The sequence below is a fragment of the Strix uralensis genome, chromosome 3 (assembly GCF_047716275.1).
Source record: "Strix uralensis isolate ZFMK-TIS-50842 chromosome 3, bStrUra1, whole genome shotgun sequence".
Taxonomy (NCBI): domain Eukaryota; kingdom Metazoa; phylum Chordata; class Aves; order Strigiformes; family Strigidae; genus Strix; species Strix uralensis.
In genome coordinates, this window is record NC_133974.1 from 17,133,220 (window position 1) to 17,160,321 (window position 27,102).

Below are 27,102 nucleotides of genomic sequence, written 5' to 3' on the forward strand. Positions count from 1 at the left end.
AACCTTAAACTCTGGCGGTGGTGTACGTGTTCTAGCAAATACACAAGAAGCGTTGTGTAAAATTATAAATGGACAAGCACTGGTCAATTTACAACGGGACCCAAAAAATCCTGCCTTTGCAGGTAAGTGTACTAGCAAGCCCCAAAGCCTTCCGTTGGCCTAGATATATAACCTAATCCAGATGGATGTACATAGTTCTGGAATGGACATGTATGAAACCTGAAAATTCACATTTTTTTTGTCATTTAAAACCAGTCACATTACATACTTTTTATTTAATAAAAGTTAAAAACAGGTACAAAAATGTGATTCCATTTCTTTAAAATATAGGCTCAAAATAAAAAGACTGAACAATAGAGTTCAGGCAGTAAAGTGCAAAGAGAGCAGTTATCCCAGTCATGCTTAATCCATAAATAACCCTTACACAGCAGGAAGAAACAGAAAGAGCAAACAGAGCAGACGCAGCCACACCGCGACTCAGCTATTCATGCACATCCACAAGAGCAAGAGCCGCACGCCCCGCACGTGGGTGGTAGGAGGTAGCACACACCTCGCAGGAGCGGCTGTGAGGAATCGCAGGCCAGGTGAACCTAACGAAGAGGGAGCTGTCGCTTTTCTGCACCGTGACACACATACACAATACACGCTTTTTGAAATTCCCTATTCTCCACTCCACCATTTCCCCCCCCCACCAATGCAACAAGCTACCATGCCAACTTATTAAATTATGACACAAGTTTCCAAACTGCTTTGCTCGGGTGAACACCATAAATGGTTAGTCTGTAAAAAAAATTAAGTACTAAACTGGCTACTGGACTGAGACAGGATGCTCTTCCCCAATTATAAGCATGCTAAAATGACATCCAAAAGTCAAACTTCTTGTTCTAAGGGACTTCTGAGAAAAAGTTAAAAAAAAAAAAAAAAAAAAGCAGCAATGTCTCTTTCTTCACCACACAAATTTAGAAAACTGGGTATTGACAAGAGAACAGCAACACTACAAGCACCCACTGTACCAGGAAGAGGGGTTTCGACCGAGCCCGTTGGAGAGCACAAAGCGAGGTTTGCGTCCGCGCACACACTCACCAGCACGTACGCTGCGGTCGGTGGGATTAGTGTGTGTCGAGTGAACAGGGCATGGGCATTTTAAAGGTCAGGCACAAAAACTTTAGTACACTTAGCACAATACTCCAATTTAGTGCAGGTTGAAAACTTACTACTGTTAATTATAACTATAGACTTAAGTGTAAAAAATAATGACATATTCTGCTTTCAACTGAAACAGGTCTCGGCCGATTTCAGGGGAGTGCTAGCTGAGATCAGCAAGTCTGCACTCACACAGATGAGAATCGTGCTTTGCCCACACCAGGAAGAGCAAGACCAGGATTTCAGAACAACAAAGCAGTGCAAGAGATAGTGCATTCCTAGTTATCCACATTTTACACATTCGGAGAAAAAAAGTCCCCCTCAGTGCTCAGCTAAGCTTCAGTGCAGGAGTGGCTGAAGGGAAAAGAGTCCAGAAGGAATAAACACTACGGAAAAATTTCATTCAGCAGGTGAGCCGTCTCCCAGCAAAACACCACCTGGTGCTTCACAGCACAACAGCTCTGCCGTCAGCTCCGCTACATACGTATGCACATCCTCCCGCACCACGGAAACGGAGCAGGCCGACTGCGCCACGGGCATTTCTTTTTATTACTCATACCATGCCATTACAACACAGCACTCCTGCAGCCAGTGATGCCACTTCTTAGCCATATTTACACTTGGTGTAAAATAAAATCCATTCAACAGGGAGAGTATCTCGTTTAATAGAAAAGGGTGATTTTATACAAAGTACTGCGGAGAAGTATAAGGCCACATGAAGAGCATCATCAAGTTGACATGGTGGCTATTTCTTAAGTCAAGACACGATTAGTGCTTCCTCTGGTGCTTTGATACAGGTAAATGAAAGCCTTGAACAATTTCCTATAAGGTGCACAAGCATCCACGATACATAAAAACCCTTTAATTTTCTATTTCTCCTGTACTCAAAAAAAAAATAATATAAAGAGACCCAGCTAATTATTCATGGGTTATCTTGCCATTTTTGCATTTTTCAGTAGATTTTGATATGCTGGTTTAGTAGGACTGAAAGTAAAGCATAATTTTTAGTGTCAAAGGTTCTAAGCAGTGTTTGTGCTTCTGCCTCCACCAGAGCAGTCTGGCTCCTCCAAACTTTGCTCCAGTGGAGTGTGAACTCGGGAACGCGCAGTATGTCAAACTACTACGAAAAGTCACAACGGCTTCCACTTGCAAAGGGTATGAATTTATAAAATGTTGAGAATTTCAACACTTGCTTTCTGAAAGAAAGTCATTCTTGTTTGGATTGTTTTAAAAATGACGACACACTTCAATCTCAAACCTCCAATGTCACCTGTGTAAGGAGGGTGTAACAGCACCAGCCCATTGTGGGATCAGGATCTGCAAGTGTGAAAATCCCAACCACTATGAGTTATCAAATATTATGTGTTTGCAAAATGCTCTGGATGCAATTCTTTAGGTTTACTGAAAAGGAGTTTCCAAAACGCTGGGTCTCATCCTGCACACCCTTAATAATGCAGGTCAAGTAATTTGCCTGCATATCAAGACCAAAATGAATAAATACAAAATATATTTGGTATAGAAAATACTAGTATAAAAATTAAAAATCACCCTGTTTTACTGTCCATCAAAATATTAACAGCAAGCATTACAAGTGACTTTTTTAACCTATTGCCAAAATCATTTCCAAAGAGTTCTGCTTTCCTGAAGTGCTGGTGATTGCATTTGCCCAAGTATTGAAAAAAAAGAAAACAAATAGGGAAGGGACAAGGAAAGATATGATAGATTTCTCACACAGCATTATTAACAGAGGACCTAAACTGAAGGAAACTAAGGTATGCACAAACACAGGGGAAAAAAAGCCATTGTCAGTTCTGTTGTAGCCATCAGAGCTCTTCCTGATCCTCAGAAAGTTTGTAGAGAAGGAGCTTTCTCTCACTAGCCCTGACAGACAGACGATGGCACAGGGATGAGCATACTCAGAGCACTGCTGCTTTTCGGCTTCTCTGCTGTGGCAATTCTGTTGAGTTTGCCAACCTCTGTCTGCCAGCTGGGGATCTTCTTTGTGGTCATATGGCGGCGGGTGTGCTTTGTCAAGTGATCGCTGCGCATGAAGCGACGCTCACACACAGGACAAGCAAACTTCTTCTCTCCTGTGTGGGTTCTACGGTGACGTGACAGTTCATCCGAGCGGGCAAACTTCTTGTCACAGCCTTCCCAGTTGCAGCTGAAAGGCTTTTCTCCTGCAGGACATAAAAAAAAAAGGGTAACTTACTTTTGAGAAGCTGTGTTACAGTTTTATCAAAGAACTACCTTAAATCCTGCCTTGCAAAAACTGATGAATTCCATGGAACTGCTCATGTGTGCAGTCAATATTAGCTTAAGTGCAAGTTGTGGTCCAGAGAAAAATCATAGGTATCGTTTCTACTTATTCCCTCATATCTCTTTAAATGTTCTTTGAGTCTATTTTTTCAATTATCCAAAACTCCAATTATTCAAGGTTCTTCATCTTTTTCTTTAAACTGGGTTTAAAGCTGCCTTAAACGCTGACTCAACTAGAAGCAGCCCCCTGCCCCCGTCCCTGTGTGACCACAGCTCTACAGCTGCTGCCTGTCATCAGCAAATACTGCAGGCAAACAGGAAGCCTGGAACCGAGCCTCAGAGTCCTGCTGCTCACTGATCCAGTCCTACACACAAACACACCACCCCAGCGACTACTACCGAGGGACGGCCCATCCTGCCATCCCCACACAGCTGCAGGTCCAACACGCCACTGAGGTTGTTCTGTTCGCCCAGGCTGTCCTCGTCAGCTTCTGTTCATCCTGTGCGACTGCTTAACATCAGACCTATCCTAAACAACGTCATCTACCGCCTGCAACCCCCACAAAGCTCAAGATAAACATCTACCACATGACCCAAATTTATGGTAACACTTTGGAGAACAAGTGTCCAGCAGAAAGGAAGCCCCACAGAAGCACTGTTCTTATTCCAGATATTGAGAGTAAAGGTCTATGCTTGGGGTACACGATATCACCTAACTACTCAGTGTGCAGGGAAAAGGTGAGAAATGAAAGCTGAAGTACTCTGCCCCCCGATCCTGTAACGCGGACTGGCTAGTGAGGGGGTCAGCGTGCGTCACCTCCCATAGATGTGTCCTAATCACGATACAGGGACACACACAGCTTCCCTATGGATCAGCAGCAGCACGTGCTCAAAGCAAGACACTTGTTGCTAGTCTACGTTTATCCTATAGCGCCAGGTTAATTCAGCAGCCTGCAGCACTTACTCTCAAGCCAGAAGTAGAAGCATCATTCTACCTCTGAGCTCTGGTTTACAAGGATTATCAGCTTCATATGGGGTTTAAGCTCTTTCCCCAAAGGAACTGTAAAGACAAGCTGGCAAACTAATGCAAATCCTGCCATGGAAGCTGACATCCAATAAACCATGGTGTCCGTGGGGCAAAAAAGCAAAGGAAAAACAAAATTAAGCAGATTTTTGAATGAGCTGTTCTGTACCAATCTCCCACTACGCCTGTCCCTCAACATCAGAAACAGTCCCTGAAAACTCAGTTAGTTTTAACTGAAAAGGACCTTGGAGCCAGAAAAAGGACAAGTAAAACACATGCAAACTGTCTCCACACGGACTAGATTTTATGGAGAAAATCAGCTCATGTTAATTACAACTCATTTTCATTTATCTTTAAAATTCCCCTTCTGTAACTGAATCAACTGCTATGTTCCTGTAGCAGCTCTACTTCTTAACACAGCAGCCCACAATCTCAAAGCACTCCCACTTAGCCTAAACAAAACTCTGGGAAAATGTGCAGTTTCTGACTTTCTCTCTTTTCTTTCACTTGTGTAACAATTAAGACCAACTACCTGTACTATGGTTTGCTTACACCAGACGTCTCCATGCACCAGAAAAAGGGACTTGCACAATTCATTTCGATCTAGTCCAGATGGCAGGATTCCACTCAAATCTAAACACACACAGACGGCAAAGCTTCGCTCCAACTAAAGCATGTGAAATTCAGCTAACACTATGGGGTCAGCTGAGGTCTCAGCACAAAGTCTGTCTTGTTTTGCTTGCCCACAGAGAACGAACATTCCTCCCTTCCCCAAGATAAGCAGAAGTTTCCTGATCACCTGCCTCTTCCATTTCCCACCCCCTCCCCCCAAAAAGGTGCATTTCAGCACCCCAACACAAGCCAGTGCCGGAGCAACAAAGGACGTGCTGTTGTACACACCAGTGTGGGTGCGAAGGTGGGCTTTCAGGTGGGAACTTTTGAAATAAGTTTTCTTGCACCCAGGGAAGTTGCAAACATAATTCCTCCGTCTAGAAAAGTCCATCTGGGGGGTGCAGCTTTGACCAGAAGCGATGAACACAGGAGCAGGGGCAAGGGGCAGTAACTTGGTGTTGCCAACAGTCATTACTGTTTGCGGGCACTGCGGTGTCTGTGTGACAGCAGTCTGTGGAAGAACCAACATGACGGTCCCCTGAGGCACAGAAGGTCCCATGAGTACAGGCTGAGAGAGTGGGGCTGTCTGCGGTAAAATAGGTTTCATGGGAGTTGAGACTGTTGGAGTTGAAGGCTTGACATAGGCATTGATCATACTGCTTTGTCCGTTTAAAGGGATCATTTGACAGAGAACCTGGGGGCTTGAAACGGGGGCGGGTGTCACCGGGGTAGCTCTTTTTTGCAACTCATTTTCACAATTCTTTGGTAAGTGGGTCTGCGGCGAAATGGGCCTGACTGGCAGCTGTCCTTTATTGGTCACAATATCACTGGAGTCATGTGCATAAGGTTGATGTACTGGAGAGGTTTTGTTAACTAAACCATCCGCGGCACACGGGTCCTGCGGCAGTTTGGAATGTCTTCGGTCATCCACTCCACACCAGTCTCTGGAAGTGCTGTAGCCTGAAGTTACCTTTGTTTTCTCTTGCACAGCAGGAATGTGATGGTAAGCAGAACTATCACCTGTGTGGCGTATGACGCTTGTGGCCATGGCCCTGCAAGGCTGAGGGGCAAAGGATTCAGATATCACTGGCTTCTGACTGCATTGTTGCTCCATGTTGATAACAGATGGCTTGGTTATGGGAGAGGCACCGGTCGCTGACGTGACTGAGCAGGCAGCTGTACTTGCCATGACAGTCCTTGGTTTGGAATAAGTGACTTGTGAGGAGAGAAGCATAGCAGCTGATATCTCAACAAAGTCAGGGCTGTGCGGAGGGGTCATGCACTGCAAAAAAGAAAAACACCGTTACACAGCACTGCAATTTCATAGCACAACTTTTCACTATCTTTACGGTGAAAAATAAAACCACACCCCCTCCCCTGAATCACAGAACCTGCCTCTTAGGACAAACTGATTAAAGCATACGTTGCCTCATCTGATGGCCATTCTGAATATGCTCAAAAACATATTAATAAAAGGAAGGCAATGAGGCAGTTGTAAACCTGCATAAAACATTGCATGTCCACTCACTGCACTACAAAAGACTCCCTCATTTCTTTCTCCTCAGCAACGGGTGCAGCTGTAGAGGCTATGGGCGCTCTGCTGTTCACAGAAAACAGACTAGCAATGGATAGTGATGCCGTACCCTTTCAATTTCAAGCTTCCAGCAAGCCCTGGATCTTTTATTGATGATTACCCCATCAGCTGGTGGCTACTTGTGAGATAAAGACAAATGGAACTGCTCTCTCCCTTCCTACTCATCCATTTCTCTCCATGCGCTCTTGCTGCCACCACCTCTCCTTCCTCGTTTCCCACTGAAAACTCATGCCTAGCTCCTGTGCTGCTCAAGAGACAGTGGCAACTCTGAGCGGCAGGAGTGTGAGAGAAGTCTGCCAAGCAGCTGCCATACTATCTCAACCTCTTTCCTTTTTCACTGACGTAACTGCCAGAAGCCTACTGTTTGAAACAGGCCTTAACCTTCTGAATCCTGAATGGCACCAAGCCCTTTTTTAATACCTACTTTTGTTGCAACAAATTGCAACCAAAAAAAAAAAAAATTGTGATTCAACTGACATTAGTCAGTCAGGGTAGACCAATGCTCTGGAAAAACAGCAGACTACATGTACAAACACATAGCATAGAAACTAATTAAATTGTCTATTTCATAATGGTAACCTGTATGTTCTCTTATAATGACCAGAGTGAAGCCAAATGTCATCAAGAGCCTTTTTCATACAGTGCTTGCAGGTAAGTCGGTGCCGAATCACTGAGGCTCACTCTGCCGTTCTTACTCAAAGTGCTCCAAGAAACCTGCAAGAGCCATCCAACAGCACCCTCAGCGCAGCTGTCAAATTAAATAACCTCTCAGCAAGGGCTTTCACATCGAGATTTAACAAAGGATCAAACCCCTACATCTGCCATTCCAGAGACAGCAGAAAATCCCAAACTCAACATGCCCAGCTCTATTCTGTGTACAGACACAGAGCACTGGCTATGCTGTGGCCATTCTGCACAGGGAGACATGAGCAAGCACTCTTCTCCAGCCAAGTTGAAACACTGCAGACACGTAACATCCAGATGTGAGGCACATTTATTTTGCATTCATGTTTTTCTTACCAGTGTAGATAGATAGTCCTTTGGTAATTCAGACGTAGCCTCAGCATGCATTGTGAAATCACCAGAATCCGAGAAGGGCGTAAGTGGCCTTATCTTTAATATGTCACCTTTCTGCGATCTTTGACCCCAGGAGCTCATACAAACAAGTGCTTCAACAGCTTCAATGTCGTTCTGCTCCAAGGTGCTGCAGGTGGACCTCTCACTGTCATGACGCTGCCTTTCACGGATAGACTCGTAGATGTCCACAATGTCAACCTAAACGTAATCGGATTACTGGCTATTAGGACAAGTCAGAATACAAAGCCGACACCACCCACTGCCGTCTGCTCACTATGAAGGTCATCTGAAACAGATCCCGTTCCTGCAGCAAGACTTTTACCAACCAGCTCAACTCTTACCCTCCCCCCACCAGCTCATCTCCCCACCTCTCTTACTCTTAGAAAAAAGAAGAAAAAAGAAAGAAGTGTGATTTGCAAGAAAGGAACAGATATGCGTGTAGCTCACGTTTCCAGAGTTATTCTCCTGGATTACACTGCTCTGAATAAACACATCCCATGCTTGCATACAAGCAAAAAGAATTAAAAAAAAATCCCGACTTCCAACTAGACAAGGCTGTTTCCTGGACCCTAAAGACAACTGCTATTCAGCACTAACATCATTCTGGTAACTTTTAGAAGATAAATTTCAGCTGACAGCAAGCTGCTTTAAGGTATGATCACTGACTCAGAGTTCCACACTTTGCAAAAGCATTTTAATCTTATTTTTACCAATAGGGAAGCCAGGGTGGGGGGAAGGACGGAAGGAAGGACGGAAAAGAGTCTTCAAAGTGCAGTGGGAATTGTTTGTGTTGTACTTTAGAAAGGTATGATACTACATCGGTGCTAGGTCTCTCAAAATGTGCTACGAGTAACACAAAGACAAATATAATCATTTAATTTGCTTCCAGTTGCAAGCATCACAGAAAATTTGTGTGTCTGCATGTGTACGTGTGCATGCAAAACACTGGACTTCTCTGCAAAAGGATACTCAACCTGCCTGCTCTCACAGTGCTTGGCAGTGACTCCAAAAGCTACGTTGCACTGCTGGTTTATCGCTCACGTACCAGCTCAGTCTCAACTAGGTGTCCAAACTTTTCCAGTCTTTAGGCACACCAACTAGCCGTGAAGGCTGGGATTCAGAAGCGCGGACCAAGATTCTTGAGCCTACTGCTGTTGTACAGAGTGGTTATATACTGCAACAAAAGGGTTTTAACTAAAAAAGCACCACCACACCGTTAGCACAGCCTAAAGCCCTGGAGGGAACTATATTTGTTGCGTGACATCACTTACACACCTAAGTCAACACGTTTTGTTACCGCGTTAAGTAACATGGAATGATCCTGGCTCAATAATGTCACAAAGATGCAAAGCTGTGTGACATTGGCTCCACTACCCAGACGTGCACAGCAAACACGTTAAACATCATGGTTCCAAAATGCCAGCACGGAGGACTTTTGCCTAAAACATGAGGTATCAGGCACGGAGATGTCAAGATGGGGGGGGGGACAGGAAGGGGTTAAAGCACTCTAAAGCGATTAACTGCTCTGAAAGAGACTTCTAAGGATTTCCACTGAAAACGATGAGAACAAGAACGAGGGCAAAAAGCGGCTCGTCGGCAAGCTCAGACCTAGCCCGCCTGTCAAACAGGAGCCACGCCAGGCGAGGCTCTGCACTGAGCAGCCGGAACGCCTGGGAGTGTTCCTCAAAGTGCGATTGCAGGCGCCCAAGCCAGATTTATTTTTTCCAACCCTACGTTTCAGGAGAGCAGTCTTCCCTACAGAAACATGAATAAATATACCCCGCTTCAAAAAAAAACCACCCTAAAAAAGCCCTTTCTCAAAGCGAGCGCCGCAGCCCAGGCTCTGCCGCTGCCAGGGAAATGGCTAACCGCGCCCGGCCGCCTGTCCTCACATCACCCCGCCGGCTGCCGGCGTCGTACGTGCGCGGGCAGCGCGGGCAGCAGGCGGGCAGGGACGGTGCGGGCCCCCACCGCCGGGCAGCGCCTCTACCCGCTCGCAGGGGCCGCGCCACCCCCGCCCGCTCCCCGCCTCACGGCGGGTGCCCCCGGCCGGGCGGCGCCGCGGGGGGGCGGATGGCGGGAAGGGAAGGAGGAGGAGGAGGAGGAGGAGGAGGAGGAGGAGGAGGAGGGCAGCTCCCGCCCTGCCACCGCCCCCACCCGGGCGCTGCAGGAGGCCGCCCCCCCCCCCCCCCCCCCCCCCGCAGGTGACCGGGGCAACACCCGCCCCTGAGGGCTCAGCACGACCGACCCCCTGCCCCCGGCGGCAGCCGCACCGACCGACCGACTACCCCCCGCGGCGGGTAACGGTCCCAACCGACCACCCCCCCCCCCCCCCCCACCCCGCGGGGCGCGTAACGGTCCCCGCGCCCCTGCCCGCCGCAGAGCACGTGCCCGGGCCGAACCGGCACCGGCTGCCCCCGGCTCGGGGGGCGCCCGCCCGCCGCTTACCGCGGACGCATCTCCCATCTCCGAGCAGGGCGAGCCGTGCATGGCGCGGCTCCGGCGGGCGGCGGTGTGACCGGGGAGACGCAGCAACAGCGGCGGAGGCGGCGGCAGGAGCAGCGCGCGCGCGCACACACACACACACACACACACACACACACACACACACACAGAGCAGCCGGCGCCGCCTCCGTCCCCCGCCCGCCGGGACCGAGCAGCCCGCGCGCCGGGGGAAGCGCTCCCTGCGCCAGGCAGCGCGAACGGGGCGGGGCGGGGCGGGGCGGGGCGGTGGGGGGGGCGGCTCCTCGCCAATCACCGCCCGCCGCGGCCCGCGCCCGGCCAATGAGCGGCGGCGGCCGGCGTGATGGCGGCGTGACGGCAGCGTGCCGCGGGGCTGCCGGCGGGGAGGGCGGTGCGTGGGCACGTTCGGCGGCGGCTCCGCCGGCGGCGGGCGGGAAGGCGGGAGGGGGCGGGGCCGGGGGAGGGCGGGGAACGCGCGCTGGAAACTGGGGGAAAGGTCGGGCGGGGGCGGGGCGGCGGCCGGGAATGCCCGTGCGCGCGGGGGTGTGGCGGGGCGCGGCGCGGGGGCGCGGCTGCCCCCCCCTCCCGTCCCCCCCCGCGGTGCGTGCGGCGCGGCACGCAGCCACCCCCCCCCCGGCCGCTGCACCCCCTCAGGCCGGCGGGGCCGCTCTCAGCCCGGGGGGGGTTTGGGGAAACGTCCGTTTTCCCGCAGGTCCCACCACACGCCTTCAGCCTTGCCGTCGTGTCCGGAGAGGTCCCGCCGGCGGCGTGCGGCGGGGAAGGGGCCGGGCGCCCGCCTGGCCGGGGCACGGCTCTGCCGGCTGGATCGACCAGAGGATCCGGCATGAAAAATAACCCGACCACCCCAAAAAGACAGTATTAAGGGTCGTTAGTGTGGGTTTTTTGATCCACGGGCTCCGTACGCGGCCGGGGAAGGCCTCCCCTGTGCCAGCCTGGTGGCGTCTCTTAAAAAAGCCTTCAAATCACAACATATATTTTATAAAAAATGTATGTCCTTTATTTTTTCACCTTCCAGTCCCCAGCCCCTGGTTTTCTCTTTTTAACGGGAGCTGAACCGTCTCGGCCACCCGGTTCCCAGCAGGGTCTGTGGTTTTACCGGGTGACACCGAGTCCCGGCGCTGGCGGCGGCGCCCGGTGCCCACTGAGGGACAGACCTGGGTCCCGCTCAGCCTCAGCCGGCCGTTTGCCCTGCCCCCGCTGCGGCCTTGCTGCCGGCTGAAACAAAGTGCAGGCAGTAACAAGCGTTTTTTCCTGCTGGATTATCTCTACTTGTTCCTTCCTCGGTTTCTCAAGACGTGACATCCTCCTTGTCGATGCGGAGGACATGGGAGGGATCATCTTGAGTCTTTCATCTCCTTTGGCTGTTAGCTTTGCTTGACCACTGGGGCTCATTTTTTCCACTACAGCTCTTCTGAATCCTGGTCCTTCCCCACTGCCCACGGAGTTTCTAAGGCTTCACCATACAGTGCTCATCTCCGCTCTCCATCACTGCACATTTCACGTGCCTTGGCTTCCCCAGAACTACTGCTTCCCAGCCCATCAAACACCCAGTTAAAATGATCTTCCCGGCCCATCCACCTGGGCATTCCCCTTGCCTCTTTGCATCTCTACTCAGAGCCTCCCAATTTTAACCTAATCCCTGTTTTTCTCCCATTACCAGGCCTCCCACCACTGTCTCCCCTGCAGGGGGTCCCGCAGGGACTGCGGCAGCCGGTGCAGCTACAAGCCCTTCACCCAGAAGGTCCCACCGGGTTTCCTGCACGCCGTTGTTCCTGCCTGCAGCTTGCAACCTGAAAACTCCTGTCTCTGCCCAGCATCTCATGCTGTACTTAGGTTGGAAGCAGCTGTCAGTTTGTATTTGCGAGGTACCTACCATGCTGGAGCCCTAGCCTGTGTGGCAGGGCCCTGTGCCTTATGATAGTGAGCAAAATGCTGATAATTCAAACTGCAAATCCAGCTCTAACATTAAAGAGTTACATTTGCAAAAGGAAATCAGTTGTGTGACAGGGAATGAAACAAATTCAGGGAAAATAATGTCAATGACTAGAAAGCACAATGGGGGGTGGCACAGTGGGGGCACAGAGTATTTGCCTCTTCTATAAATCTAGCTGTTCCTTGTAAGATGAGAGCCACTTGCATGCTCCAATTTCAAGGGAAACCTTTAGGGAATTGTAAAACTAGGAAAACACTGTGACGTTCTATTTTGTATTTTCTCCAGTTCCGCTGTAGCTGAGAAGCAGTTGTATTTGTCTCTTTGCTGCTTGTTGAAACACATGCAGTTTCTGCTTAAAGTGCTTAGACACACAGCCTTAGTCATTTACAGCACAGATTTTTAATTGAGTAATAGCATCTGAAGGCAGCACAGCAACCTCGCCAGTGAAGAAGCGGTCGCTGGGAAGCAGAGTGGATCACCTCTCCTGACTCCCAGTGGGATCTTTTCCCATGTCACATACCACAGACTGTGCCTACATGTTCTGAGTCCCCAGGTGGGAATTGCTGGACTGGGGGTCCTCGCTGCAGCACATGGATGCAAGACCAGTTAAAAGAAGTGACGTTACATGTCTGTACTCCAACTTGTGCCACAGGGAAAATGTGTTTGACTGTGTTCCCTTTGCTGAGCTAAAAATGGCAACCAAGGTTTTTAGTATAAATCCTCAGAGCTCTTACCAAAATCACCTGGTCTGCCTTGTTCAGCTGAGGCAGCGTTAGATGAGGAAAGAATCTTCTTCATCCTCGCATCGGATGTCAGCGGCAGAGCATGGATCTGAACTCCACAGAGCCTGAGCCCCCAGCCCTAACAGCCTAGAGCTTCTCCTCCTCTCCCCCCTCTTCTCCCCCCTTTCTTTCTCCTTTCCTGAGGCTGCACTAAGGTGAATATTAATGCAGTTAATATTATCTTGCTTCTTTGTACTTCTGCCTACACCCACCGATTTCCCTGTGGGTTTCAACCAGCAGCACAGCTTCCCCAGCAACGTACGAGCATGCTCATCGGGACAATCCATGCTGGCTGTGGTTTCCCTCCTGAAGCCAGTAACCTGCAACAGGGCCCAAATACCTGCAGTACTCCTTTCCGAAGAGCTCGGAGGAGCCTACCCACGTTGGGGGCTGGCTGTGGCAGTGCGGCCCCCAGCCCCGCAGAGCCATCCTCCGCCAGCCTGCCCCTGCAGTGCTGCTGCTGCTGCCGCTGCTGCTCCGGTATCCTCCGGATCCCGCTCTCCCAGCACCATTTGGTTTTATAAAGGCCTATTTAAGTCAGACTGTTGGCAAACACTTCAGAGAGAAGCTTTCTTTGTCAGAGATAGACAATGTCTTTGTTCCGATGTAGGAACGAGCAGACATAAGTCGCTTCGGTGGAGGGTTGAGAAGGCTCCGCTTGGGTTATCTTATCCTTTCGGCTGGGAAGACAAGAAAAGAAACATTGCATGTGAGTAGGAGGGAAAATATTTAATACCATAGACTGAAAACAACAAAAGGGCACACAGGCAGCTCTCCCCATTCCCTTTTTGCAGATAATTATACAATAAACAATTCAAAAGAGACTAGAGGAAGAATATTACGGGCCCAGACAGTTTTCCTAATGTTTACCAGCAGTTAAAAATAGACCAAAGCAGTCGTCTGGGGCGCAGCTTTAGAGTTAGTGCAATTTGGCAGCGGCATCTGGTCTGGCTGAATACAGCAGCAGGCTACTGTAGCAAACACATATAGCCTAGCAAATGGGACGGGATTAAATAAATATAGATAATTACAATCAGAACTCCCATACAGTGAGAAGATACATCGGAAGAAATTAAAGACTGCGATGTACGTGTAGGATGTGTCTCTCTGTCCCCTCTCCCTCCTCTGTTGTGCACTTGAAAGATGGAGCAGTCAGAGCTGCCGCAGCCCCAGATTGCCCCAAAACACACTTGCTGGGCACCCAGCAGCAGCCAGAGGAGAAAGTCCCCACCACGGAGCAAATGAAGCAGCTCTGCCAGGTGGTGCCTGTCACCAACTGATGGAAACGGCTGCAGCAGCCCCTGGCTGAGGGCAGGAGCGGGACCGGAGGGATTCACCCAGGGGCTGAACGTGCCAACTTCAGTGGGAATAGCAGAGTTATAGAGGGGATTTATAGTCACAGGGTTTTATATGGGATATCTGTGAAGGATAGAGGGAGGGAAGGGATATAAGGGATAACCATGAAGAACAGAGTGGGGGAAAGGAAGAAAAAGAGGAGGAAAAAAACACAGACAGACCAACAAGGAATATTTCTTGCTAGAATAATTTCTGAATGCAATGGCAACGATAACTCCAGGGGCTTTTACGCAGGCTTTGGCTTGGGCTGACAGCAGAGGTCTGTGTGAGCGATGTGTGGTGACTTGCCTCTTTCCTAGCGAGCGACCGAGTGCAGCTGCACTGACCGTTCAGCATCGTGGAGCTGAAGGGACAAGCTCCCAACGTGCCGAGAGGCAAGCGCGGTGCTAGACAGCACAGAAGAGGGAAGGGGAGTGCCAATGTGCAGTCCCTCTGCACTGTCACGCTGCATGTGGGCCAGCTGCCGAAGGGGAGATCTCATTTATCGCTGCGGGCTATCGAATAGCACAGCAAATCCCCCCGCCGCTGGGCGAGGAGCCCCAGCCTGCCCCAGCAAACTGCGTACGTGTCTGCTAGCAGGGACAGGCTGTGTGACACAGCAGCCTTTGCCCAAAGGGAGGACGAAAAACACGGTCCTTGCGTGCCATCCCCAACTAGTGTGAGTCGAAAGTCAACTTCTTCCTCGCTTGCATCTTTCATACACACTTTCAGAAACAGATTGAGTTTTCATTATGTAGATAAGCAACTAGCACAGCATAAGGAAACAGCCAGGTTACAGCAAAAGGAAAGGGTTTAAGAGAAGAGCCACACAGACTGTTTCCCACTTTATTTTGGACCCAGGGTCCTTACAGAACAAACAGAGACTGCCAATTTTTTTTTTTCTCCACCCCCAAAAACATGTTTCTACCTGAAAAAATACGAACTGCATCAAACACTTCCTAAGACCTGGCAGTACTACAGAGAGAAACCCCTCAACCAGATTTTTTCCAAGTATGTGAAACATAATATTTACTGAATTAAAAAATCCAATCCACAAATATTGATTACAGGTGAGAACTGTCCAGAGATCCACCATAATAGAAATAATAAAGTAAGTGACAGTAATAAGTATGACACACTAGTGCACCATCTGCTTGCTTGAGTGCACCATCTGGTTTTTCTACTGCTGTTATTCATGCCCTGATCTTATTTTAGTGGCATCAGAAGATGGATTCAAACACCAGCAAAAATAAAAATGACATGTTATTTATTGTTCTGCTTAAGTGGATGTCTTCATCATTTTCACCGTTCTCTTGACCTCAATATTACTGTTAGCTAAACCCACGTGTATTTTCTGACACACAGTATATTAAAGCATTAGCAATGCTGACAGATGTTCCCCTCTTTTGGTCATCTCACAACTTGCTTGGGCAGGTATCAAACCTATGTGCAGACACATGTTTCATCCTGAATCATCTTTCACATTTTATTAACACATGTTTTTGTGCAGCACTCGGATGCTGGGAATACATCCCATGTGACCAGAGACCAACTTCAGGACCATCGGACTTTGTTCACACTCACAGCTGGGGGTGACTGATACCACAGACTTCCCCGGGCAGGAGTGGCCTCACACACAGAGTTAGTGGTGGTGTCCTCACAGTCAGAGAGAAGGACCAACACTGCCATCTCCTCTAGGATGTTGTCCATATGCACCTGAGTACTTGCGCAGCACCGAGCACAGTATGGTGCTGAGCCCAAGGGAGGACTGTGGGTGGGGGGATTTGACTGATCACAGTCATCCAGCTGTCTCATCATATGTGTTTAGTTATCTCTTTGCTGACTCTCAGTCAAGGTCCATGTGTGGTCAGAAGAGACAGTTGATGCGGTCTTCCTGTGTGGCTGCTGCAGGCAGCTCACTAAGGGTCATCTGTTTTGACACCAAAGGGGGTTTGTTTAAGATCCTGTCACCTCCTGTTCCTCGCACCACTTCAGGATTACTCAGCTGATATCAGAGGGGCTTTCTGCATGGCTCAGATATACAACTTCTGTCCCCCGACATGTTTGATAACCTGAGACACTGCTGAGCATCTTCAAAGGCTTCGCCCAACACCCCTTTCTGGGAATGGGCTCTTCTTATGTGTCTGAAAAGGACCATGACATCCCAGACCCAGCTGCCCAATGAAAGGTTGCTGCTTGAAAGGTTGGGTCACGTCTCTAAGCAGACCTTAAAATAACTGTCCATTTTACTTCTGAGCTAGTGCTTTATCTGTGCTTTTTCTCCCCAAACCCCATGGTGACTCCTGACTCTGTGCTTCCCAGGGAATTAAACACTCACATGTCCCTGGTCCACATCATCCATTCTGCAGCCTCCCCTGCTCCTCCCTGGAGCTGCGTCTCCCACCCTTCCTTTCCCCACCCCTGCAGAAAGAGCCTCACCCTCTACTTTCTTGGCCCTCTCCTGGCAAAACGTTAAGAACAAGGAACATCCACGTAAAAAAACCCGTAACTATCTTGGGTTGCAGTTGATGACCATCACTGAAAATGAGACAGATGAGGGTGCTGAGGAGGCGCAGGAGATCAGCCAGGGCATCCTTGGACAGAACTAAGCACAAGAGCTTGTGTGGAGGAGAAGGGGACAGATGAGATGGCCACTTTCAGCTGACCAATTGTGGCACCAAACACACCTTTACTGCTGCCCTCCTGCACATGGATGTTCTCACAGAGACCAAGGCTCAGCCCCGCTTGCCTCCGGACATTTCCCAACCAGGGCTGAGGAACCTGGCTGTGGGGCCACCAGCGCAGAGGGAGCACAGTCCTCCCCATCTTGACATTCACAGGTACACGGGGTCTGCAGGAGCAGATGAGCAGGAAACAAAAGCTGAGTTACCCCTGCTCTGCACACTCAGCTTCGCTTGCTGCTTCCTATAACAACATAAAAGCCTGAAATAATGTCTGAGTGAGTGCCACCGTGAATTTTGCTGTATAAAATCCTCCCCATGACAGCTAGCTGTCACACTACACTGACATCCAAACGGAGATGCGATCACTAACCCATTATATTTATAAACTCCTCACCAACCACTGTGGTTTCTGGCTGCGGCATCACCTTCTTCCAGTTTCCTTGGACTGTGCTGTGCCCACTCCTGTCTCTGCTCCTCACCACGGAGCCTCCATCTGCGCTCACCTGACACCTCCCTTTGTCTCCCCAAATGCCGCTGGCGGGCAAAACAGCGGTGCTCTTAAAAACATGTTCTTTCCAGCTGAGTCAGCCCACGCTTCCTCTCAGGCAGCTGGGTTTCTGTGTCCCTCTCCAATGCCACCTTCCTGCTGGGGGGCCCACGCTGCAGGGTGGATGGCAAACCCAGGGACGAGGACATGTCCCTGTTTAACAGCAGCCAAAGCACAGGAAGGCAGGAGCTAGGGGTGGGATTGCTTGCAAGGGTCATATCGTTCCACAATGCTTGCAGTCAAACTGCGCAACTAATAATTATAAGCCCTGAGTACCCTCCATATATAGAATGCTGAATTAACACCATGCTTTAGAATTAACTGTATGTATTAAACAGACACAATCAAGTATAGGATTTTACTACTGACAATACATTTTCCATTAAGAGCTGAATAAATAAAAGCCACCTATGTTCTTTTGAGCCTTTGGGGATTGGGGGAGGGGGAGGTCAGTACCAATTGAGTCACTTAACAGTTCAAATTCATGTCCTAGTGTCTAAGGGGGGTGTCTCACCCCAGTGATGCCCACGTCCCATCCCTGCCCCAGCTAAGGAGCAGGAAAACTGCAATTCCTGCTCTTGTGATACTTTCCCAGCAGTACTGCTGGTCACAGATGACTCGATTCCCTCCACCCATTTGCTCAGAAGCAGAACATACCCTGCTTGCTGCTTATCCTGCCAGGCTGGGCTGCTGAATACAACTAGGTTTTTCTCATAACTGGTTCTTGCTTGGATTTCCTTGCTGTTATTCCCCTTTCACATCAGAGATCCTAATGCCCCCCTTCAAAGGCACTTTCCCACTTAGTTTTACACTGTTTACTTAAAAAGGGCAAGGACTCCCCATTCTTTTCACAGCATGAGTAAATCCTTACATCAGCCTCGGGTGTGCACTTCCCCTCCGCTACTGCAGTGCTTCAGGATGTTAAGGAGCTGCAACGAGAAGACTAATGCAAAGCAAGCTCAGGCTCTAATTCTGGGCTGCGGCTCTTCTGGTTCATGGCTGTGCTATTTCCCCTTCCTGAGCATGGGCAACACTGTTTACACTGAATTTCTTTCCCCTTGGGCATCCTGCCATGGTGCCACCAGAGCAGAGAGATGAGCCAGCGTCATGTGTTGCAGAGCTTTTCCAGGGAGTGGGTGTTGTCAGGGGTGCCCCCGTCTGCACGCCCCACTTTGGGCTGCTCAGGGTGAGCTGCAGCCGTGGGGAGTGAGGTGCAGCAGCCAGGTGTGTGCTGCGGGTACCAGGCTACAGACCAGCAGGGCCGGCCCGGATGCTGCCTCCTTCTGCATCACTTCACCCAAGTCTTACAGCCAGGATCCACACCTGGCTGTAAGCATTATTTAGGCTCTTTAGGTCCCTCCAACACACCTGATGGGGGAGAGGCGGGTGACTTCCTAATAACAAAAATCTGCATTTCATACATTAGTTGCCATCCTCAATATCCCCAGGGGTCTGACTTCCCTCCTCTGCTGAGTAGGTGAAACACTTGATGCTTTCCTGCCCTGCTGGACTATTGCAGGGTGTCATGGTTTAACCCCAGCCGGCAATCAAGCACCACTCACAACACCCCCCCCCGCTCAGTGGGATGGGGGAAAGAACTGAGTTAAGAAAAGGTAAAACTTGTGGGTTGAGATAAAGACAGTTTAGTAGGACAGAAAAGGAAGGGGAAAAAAAATACTACAAAATACAAAACAAGTGATGCACAATACAATTGCACACCACCTGCTGACCAATGCCCAGCCAATCCCCGAGCTGTGGCACTCCTGCAGCCAATTCCCCCCCAGTTTATATACTGGGCATGACATCATATGGTACAGAATATCCCTTTGGCCAGTTGGGGTCAGCTGTCCTGGCTGTGCTCCCTCCCAGCTTCTTGTGTACCTCCTCGCTGACAGAGCATGGGAAACTGAAAGGTCCTTGACTTAGGCTAAGCACTACTTAGCAACAACTAAAACACCAGCATGTTATCAACATTATTCTCATCCTAAATCCAAAACATAGCACTATACCAGCTAACAGGAAGAAAATTATCTTTATTCCAGCTGAAACCAGGACACTAGTCAATGTTTTCCCAGGGCTTCCAAACTGAAGGAGCTTCAGCCACCTTCTTCCCACTACAGATTTTCTGTCCCCTCAGCTTTCGCATAGTATCTGTCCTTTCCTGTAAAGTTTGATTGTGCTTTCCATTAGAAACAACCTACCGCTCCCGGGCACAGCAAGACCTCCTCGCTGCTCTGTGGGCATCCCGTGCTGCTTGGATGCTGCCCAGGAGGAAGTACACTGGCTTTGATCGAGTTCCCAAAATAAGAAATAAGCCGTTTAACATCTGATGGCTTACTCCACTCAAAACAGTTGCTTGGGCTGTTTTGGCTCCAGGATTGCTTTTTTCCTCTCCCAGCTTTCTCGGTTTTAATTCAGTTTGTGAGTAAAACCCACTTACATCATCTTCAATACCAAACTACTTCCTCAGCACTCAATGTTTTAGCCTAGGAAATGGAAAGCTGGAAAGGGAAGAGGAAAGTAGCAGAAGAGACTTACCCAGACCAAATTCCCAAGATCCAGGATCTTCTCACCTCCAGGAGAGCTCGATCTTGCGATCTCTGATGCCTGTGACATGGATCCATATGTGGATGACATATGTGACATCTCTAGTTAAAATCCACCATGGCTGGAGCAGGAAAATGTTGGATATACTGGGAGATGGCTAAGCTTCAGGGTGTCAGCAAGGGGTTGCCTGGCACTTGGCTGTGGCTTGGTAAAGACGTACTGATGGGATGCACAGGACTTGAGCCTCTGAGGCTGACAGGACACATAGGGGAGGATGCTGCAGGGCTAACAGCACGGTGTCCACACACGGAACTATAACACCAATACCAGCATCACCATCCGGCTGCTGGTCCTCTCCTTGCATCCCATGTTCAAGTCTCCCATCTCACCCACGAGGAAGGATGCACCTCACCTCACCTCCTGCTTAGGCTCAAGCCTCAGTTCTAACTGCTCTCACTATCCCAATCTCAGAGTCTCTGCTGTCCTCTCTGAGACACCCTGGCCCCAGTATGTACCATTTTATTTTTGTGCTTATAACAAAATCACCACGTCATCTCTCTGATCTCTTGCTACTGTTCCCTCCAGGGCACCCATCACATACCTTCATGAAAAAAGATGGACAAACCAAAACACAAGAGGTGTTTTTGAACATCAGGAAACACTTTTTCACTGTGAGGGTGACCCAGCACTGGCACAGGTTGCCCATGGAGGTTATGGAGTTTCCATCCTTGGGGACATTCAGAAACCATCTGGACACAGTCCTGGGCAGCTGGCTCTGGGTGGCCCTGCTTGAACTGGGCGGCGTTGGACCTCCTGAGGTCCCTCCCAACCTCAACCATACAGTGACTCTGAAGAGCAGCCTGAGGATGAACATTCACAGTTCTGCTGGATGGGAAAGGCCACAGACTGGGAAGAAATGCTGCTTCACCCCAAAACCTTCCCCATACACCCAGTAATTCCCAACCTCATGGTCAAACTAAGCCCTGCTTGCAGCTTCTTCTGCTCCGCAAGCACCACCCCTGCTTTTCTCTGAAGCTGAGTGATTGACCAAAATAAGCTGAGCTGTGAATACCCTGCCTGAATACCTTAACCTGAAGGTTTGTGCTTCCATTTCAGTGCCAAAGACAGACTTGCCCAGTCTGTCTCTATCAGTCTCAGGCCAGGTCCTCCTTCTCCCTTCACCTGACCATGAAATCCCAGTGCTGCTGCAGCCAGCCAGATCCCCACCCGCCAGATTTCCACCTGCTATCTCTGCACTTCATGGCATTCACATGGTCTGTCATGCTCTATTACATCTGCCTGAGTGCCGTCGTCAGGGAGCTTGAATATGCTTCGTAAAAGCCTTGAGATGTACCTTTGGAGCAAAACAACAGTGGGGTAATGGATAGATGTAATGCAGCGTGAAGAAAACCCTGAGGATCAGAGAGAGGGTTTTCAAAGCAGGACGATGGGGGGAAATTCTGCCAAGAAATTAAATATTGCAAAATTTGATGGCGTTGCAGAGCATCATTAACCCCAAGCATTTAGGAACTGGAAGATAGACCTGAATTTAAAAAAAAAAAAAGCAAAGGAGAGTGATTTAGTGATTTTGATCAGAATGAATTTATAGCTGTTATTGCTGTTTAGCTATTAATTGACAGGCTCCTGTGCTTGCCACAGGGCTTGCTTGCCTCACTGTATATTAGTCTACTGCTCGTTAGTGGCTGCTTCTTGCTTTCTCTGCTCGCTCTACTGCTGTCCAGCTTACCATCTGACTCTGCTGTGCCTGGGAACATTTTGATAACAGCAATGGCGATGTGCCTGGGCTGGCAGATGGCCAGGGCATCGCTGCTGTTTCTGTGCTGCTGTGCTGGACAGGCTGGAACTCCAGTGTGAACTCGAGTCAAAGGGACTGTGACCAGTGGATGAGTCCATGTGGGAGCAGGACACCCCGAAGCATCTGTGGCTATGACTGTGCTGCAGCAGGTACACCTCTGAAGGGATTGTGGCCCCGGGATAAGTCCATGCTAGAGAAAGTACATCTTGAAGCATCTGTGGCTGTGCATGAGGTCATGCTGGAGCACTTCAAATCACGTGGCCACGGATAACCCAGGAGACAGCAGGTACGCCTCTGGAGGGACTGCAGCCATGGGTCAGCACATGTTGAAGCAGGATCACTCCTGAAGGGGCTGTGGCTGTGGGTCAGGCCACGCTGGAGCAGGTATATCTCCGATGGCATTGTGGCCCATGGAGAAGGTCACGCTGGAACAGGTGCACCTCAAAGCAACTGTGGCTGTGGATAAGTCTATGCCACAGCAGGCAGACCCCTGGAGAGACTGTGGCTGATAGATAGGGCTCCTCTTGAAGCAGGGACAGCCCTAAGGGACTACAGCCCGAGGATAGACCCAAGCTGGAGCAGGGGCAAGGGGAGGAGTTCATTGCAATGTTAAAGCCGATGATCGAGTCCAAAGGGATTGGGGTGGAGATTGTAATGGACCTTTAACCTTTAAATTGCTGTAACCCAGGATTCAAGTTGCATGTTATAGGGGTTACTGTATCAGGAACCACCTGAACCAACAGAGGACATGCCCTAGAAGAAGCAGTGTCAAGTGCAGCAGTGACCTGACCTGAGCTGGCTTTGTGCCCAGTAACTCCACGTGACACTCCACCTCTCCTGTCCTGAGTGGCCACCAGAACAGATGGAGCCCAAAGTCACGGACTAAATGAACATTTTACAAGGGTGGTCCATAGGCTAAGGGAATGACATCTGCATATCGTATCAAAGGATGGGGAGGGGGTGGTTAATGATATATTGGATAGTGTGAGATCTGAGCACAACGTAAATGGTATGGAATAAGGGGTGGACAACGTGCTGGGTTTGGCTGGGGTAGAGTTGATTTTCTTCATAGTAGCTACTACAGGGCTACAGTTTGGATTTGTGCTGAAAACAGTGTTGATCGCTGATCAGTGCTTACACAGAGTCAAGGCCTTTTCTGCTTCTCACACCACCCCACCAGTGAATGGGCTGGGGGTGCATGAGGAGTTGGGAAGGGACACAGCCAGGACAGCTGACCCCAACTGACCCAAGGGATATTCCATACCACATGACCAGCATAGAAAGCTAGGGGAAGAAGGAGGGGACATTCAGAGTTATGGCATTTGTATTCCCAAGTCACTGTTACACGTGATTCCTGGGAGATGGCTGAACACCAGAAGTGGTGAATGAATTTCTTATTTTGCTTTGCTTGTGTGCATGATTTTTGCTTTACCTGTTAAACTGTCTTTACCTCAACCCACGAGTTTTCTCACTTTTACTCTTCTGATTCTCACTCCCATCCCACTGACGGGGAGCGCGCAAATCGCTATGTGGGGCTTAGTTGCCAGCTGGGGTTAAGTCATGACAGTCCTCTTCCAAATTTCCTCTGCAGTCCTCAACGAGAGCTCAAAATTTTCCTGTGAAAAAGCAATGAAATTCAGCATGGGGTCCCAAGGCCATGGATGGGGCAGCACTATGGTCCCCAGCCCTGCAGCACATATAGATGAGCGGGGACAAGCTGTGCCTCTGCAGAGATGGGGTGGATTTGGGCCCCTCTCTCGCCAAAACCACTGCCCCTGCTGAGCTCTGGGAAGCCCAGAGGCACGTCGCATCCCCATGGGCATGGCTCAGCCCCCGCCGAGGCTGGGCTGGGGGTCACTCACAGGCAAAACTCCACACAGGACTGCCATGAGGTGCCAGTGAGGGGTGATTTAAGCAGCAGCAGATTTTTTTTTTTTTTTTAGCTTGCCATCGCTGTTTTTATAATTGTCTCCTTTTATCTCACACATTATCCTGACTTGGGGCTTTGTATGCAGCAAGTCTCGACCAGCCTCTCTCCTGCAGCCTAGGCTTTTTTTTAAGCATGCAGAGCAGAAGCAAGCAGGAGAGCAAGGGCTGGTTTAGGGCCCCTACACCCACAAAATGGGGAACCGAGCACTGCTGCCCCCCAAAGTCCTTGGCCAGAGCTGGCTGACGGGCTCAAAGCAAAGTATTTCAAGTGAGAAGAGTCACAGGGCAGAGACTGCAGAGACAAAACCTGGAGAGCTGGCCACGGAGTGATCATTCTTATTTACTTATTAATGTTTGCAAAGCTCATGTAATTATTTACTTTACAAAAAAACCCATCAAGCAAACCTCATCATGACAGAATTAAAACCAACATCAAACCAAGCACTGGCAATAACCACGGTGCTGCTGGCATCACCCATCGCCCCTCCAGGCAGGGCTGGGCATCGCCCGCAGCGCAGTCCCTGGGACGGCAGCCGCTCCAGCCAACGCGCCTCTCCAGGCAGGGGACCGGGCTCTGCCCAGGCACGCACCCACGGCTGCGGTGGGCGAGTTGGTTCAAGCTGGGCTGCCTGGCAGCAGCAGCAGGACTGCGCTCTCTTCGCCCCAAGCCCTCAAGCCCAGAAACTGCGGGTGCAGACTCGACAGGTTGTCAGGGCCAGCACTGCCTGGCCAGGGCTCCCCCGGGGAGCAGGGGGCTGTGGGACTGGCAGCCAGAGCCCCCTGGACCCATCTGTTGCAGGCTGGCACTCTGCATCCCAGCACAAGGGTTCAGTGTGGGCACTAGGGAACCACAGGACTCGATTCACCTGACTTTCCCCACGTCACTTCACCCCCACTTCAGATTTCACTCCAATTTACACCAGCCTGGTGACAGCAGCCACCCAACACACCATGTTCCATCACCCCTTGCTGCCATCGATCCCAGAGCCGTCCCCACCTTCAGGTATCAAACCCTCAACAGGCACAAACACTTTTCCACTGTGTTCCCGCTCCTCAGAGCTGCTGCCAGGCTCAGACACGCACCTTTCCTCTGTCCAGCTCATGCTTCCCACCCGTCAAGCTGTGGCGGAGGTGACCGACCCGCAGGCCAGCGCCAGGCTTGTGCTGCTACCCGAGATGACCAGCACTGCAGCAGGACCACGCAAGTTCAATGCCGTTGACACAAGTCACTAGTTTGTATTTGTGCACGCACATGCAGCCTGCAGGATGGCCACCATGGAGAGATAGCAAAATAAATAATGCTTAAGGCAGCGGGCATGCTATCCACTCACAGCTGTGTGCACAGGCAAACAGATCAATGAGGTAACGGAGCATTGCCCTGCGCAAACGAGAAACTGCAAGATGCACCAAAAACCTCACAACCACCCCAGCCACAGCAGCTACTGAAACTAGCCAAGAAGAAAAGAAAAGCCAAAATACCCATTCTGCAGTAATGTGAACTAGGCAAATGTACCCAGTGAAGAGCACCGGTGGTATGGTAGGGTAGTCCAAGAGCAAACAGCAAAACAAGTTATAAGAGCTCATCTTTTTTCATTAGACCGATTCATCTAGTTGAGGTGTCGTCTAAATATTATCTAATATTTAATTTTCATTAATTTCATTTCATTACAATAATAAATCATCTAAAATACCAAACTAAATAGAGGATCACGTAAGCTCCGTGCTCTTGCAAAGCTTTGCGAAAAAGCTCTTGCAATTAACAGACAAAAGATCCATCAAGAAGCTGAAGACTGCTGCAGAATTCAGCTTTCCCATATAAAGAGATCAGATCTTAAAAGCTTAACTAAATGTTCGTGATATTAGGGCCCCGAGTCACACCCCAGGGAAGTAGCAGGGCTCTTCCTGTAAGGCTGCCTGGCTTGGGAGTTCAAAGCTGCATCTTTGGGAGTTCACCTTTCATCCACTGATACTCCGCTGCAGATAACAGCTGCTTAAAAACACTCTTTAAATTCAGTAGATGAACTGAAAAGGGCCAACAGGGTGGCAGGAGGAGGAGGGAGGGAGGGCACATGTGCATACACACGCACCGTGTGAGGGCTTGGGCAGAGGAAGGTATGGCAGGCCCGGAGGAGAGGGGTAGCAGCTGTTTCACAGCCGGCCCTGCAGCCGATCCAGCCACACGCCGAGCTTTGCTGCGCGACAGCCACCACACTGCAGACTGGCTGTACAGGGGCTAAACCCCGCTCAACCTTCCAGTGGGCACCAACTTGGGTGTAGATGATGCTCAGCAGCCCCCAGCACTTTTGCATCACCCAGTGCACTCCAGGACTGGCTGGGTGACGTCCTGCAGCATCATCTTAGATCCGGGACGCAAACTCTGCGAGTGCAGCCCGTACAAGAACTAGAAATAAATAAGTAAATAATTAAATAGTGTTACCTGCCTTTTTATAGCTCAGAAATCTTCTGCCACCCACGCTGCTCCCCACCAAGCCCTGGGCACGCTGATGCAAGCCCAGAGATTGGGAAGGTGTCGGCGCAGCGGTTGCTCCAAGGCAGCACCCTGCAACCGCTGCAGGGGGTGGGGAGCCAGCTGAAGCCAAAGCTTGTCGAGACGTTTTCTGACAGTGAGTAAGAGGAAGCCAACACCTCTACACACACTAGAGCAACAGCAATGTTAGGATTATTCTGGAGAATTAGCATGGACTTTAACAGAGTACTTTCATCGTGGGAAAGTCAAAGCCTGCAGCTTCACCAGCAGTCCCCCACGCTGCCCGGGAAGTGCCTGTTACAACCAGCTCCTCCTGGAAAGACACCCACCACTCCCATAGCGATCACGGGCTGGTGATGACATGAAGCACCTCAGACCTGGCAGCCAGGGAGAGCCGCTGGCACCGCTGCAAGCCCACAGCTCCCCCCTCCATGCCTGCAGCCACAGGAGACCTCACCCGTCACTGCCCGGCAGGGCGCAGAAGGCAGCAATGCCCCCCATGCCTCCAGCAGAGACCCTCACGCATCACAGACCCACTACACATCTGAGCTTACCACGGTTCTTTGGTTTTGTTTTACTGCCAAAGGAAAGGGTCCGATGGAAACAAAATGCTGCACAGCCTCCCCGTGCTCAGAAGTGAACGAGGTCAGTGGAAATTAAGCAGGGAATGAGAATGGGACTAACCCTTTCTTGTGTGGGAGTAACAGCAAGGCTGGTGTTGGGATTATTTTCTTCTGCAAAGAAGAGAAACTAGAAAACAATCACTGGGGTTTTGTTTTATAGATCCCCTCTCAAAGGAAAAATAAAGGAGTAAGAGCAGATGTGTTTACTATGTAAAAGACTCATCA

At 50.0% G+C, this 27,102-nt stretch overlaps 1 protein-coding gene across 1 annotated transcript; it reads right to left on the minus strand.

Annotated features, from left to right (window-relative positions):
• Window positions 1-255: 255 nt before the first annotated feature.
• On the minus strand, window positions 256-10,333 carry KLF11 (KLF transcription factor 11). Its single transcript, XM_074861570.1, has 4 exons — window positions 10,158-10,333; window positions 7,653-7,907; window positions 5,327-6,320; window positions 256-3,323 (listed from the first exon to the last, which is right to left on the minus strand). The coding sequence occupies exons 1-4, from the start codon at window positions 10,197-10,199 to the stop codon at window positions 3,019-3,021; spliced, it is 1,596 nt and encodes a 531-aa protein (XP_074717671.1). The 5' UTR covers window positions 10,200-10,333; the 3' UTR covers window positions 256-3,018.
• Between the last annotated feature and the right edge of the window lie 16,769 nt (window positions 10,334-27,102).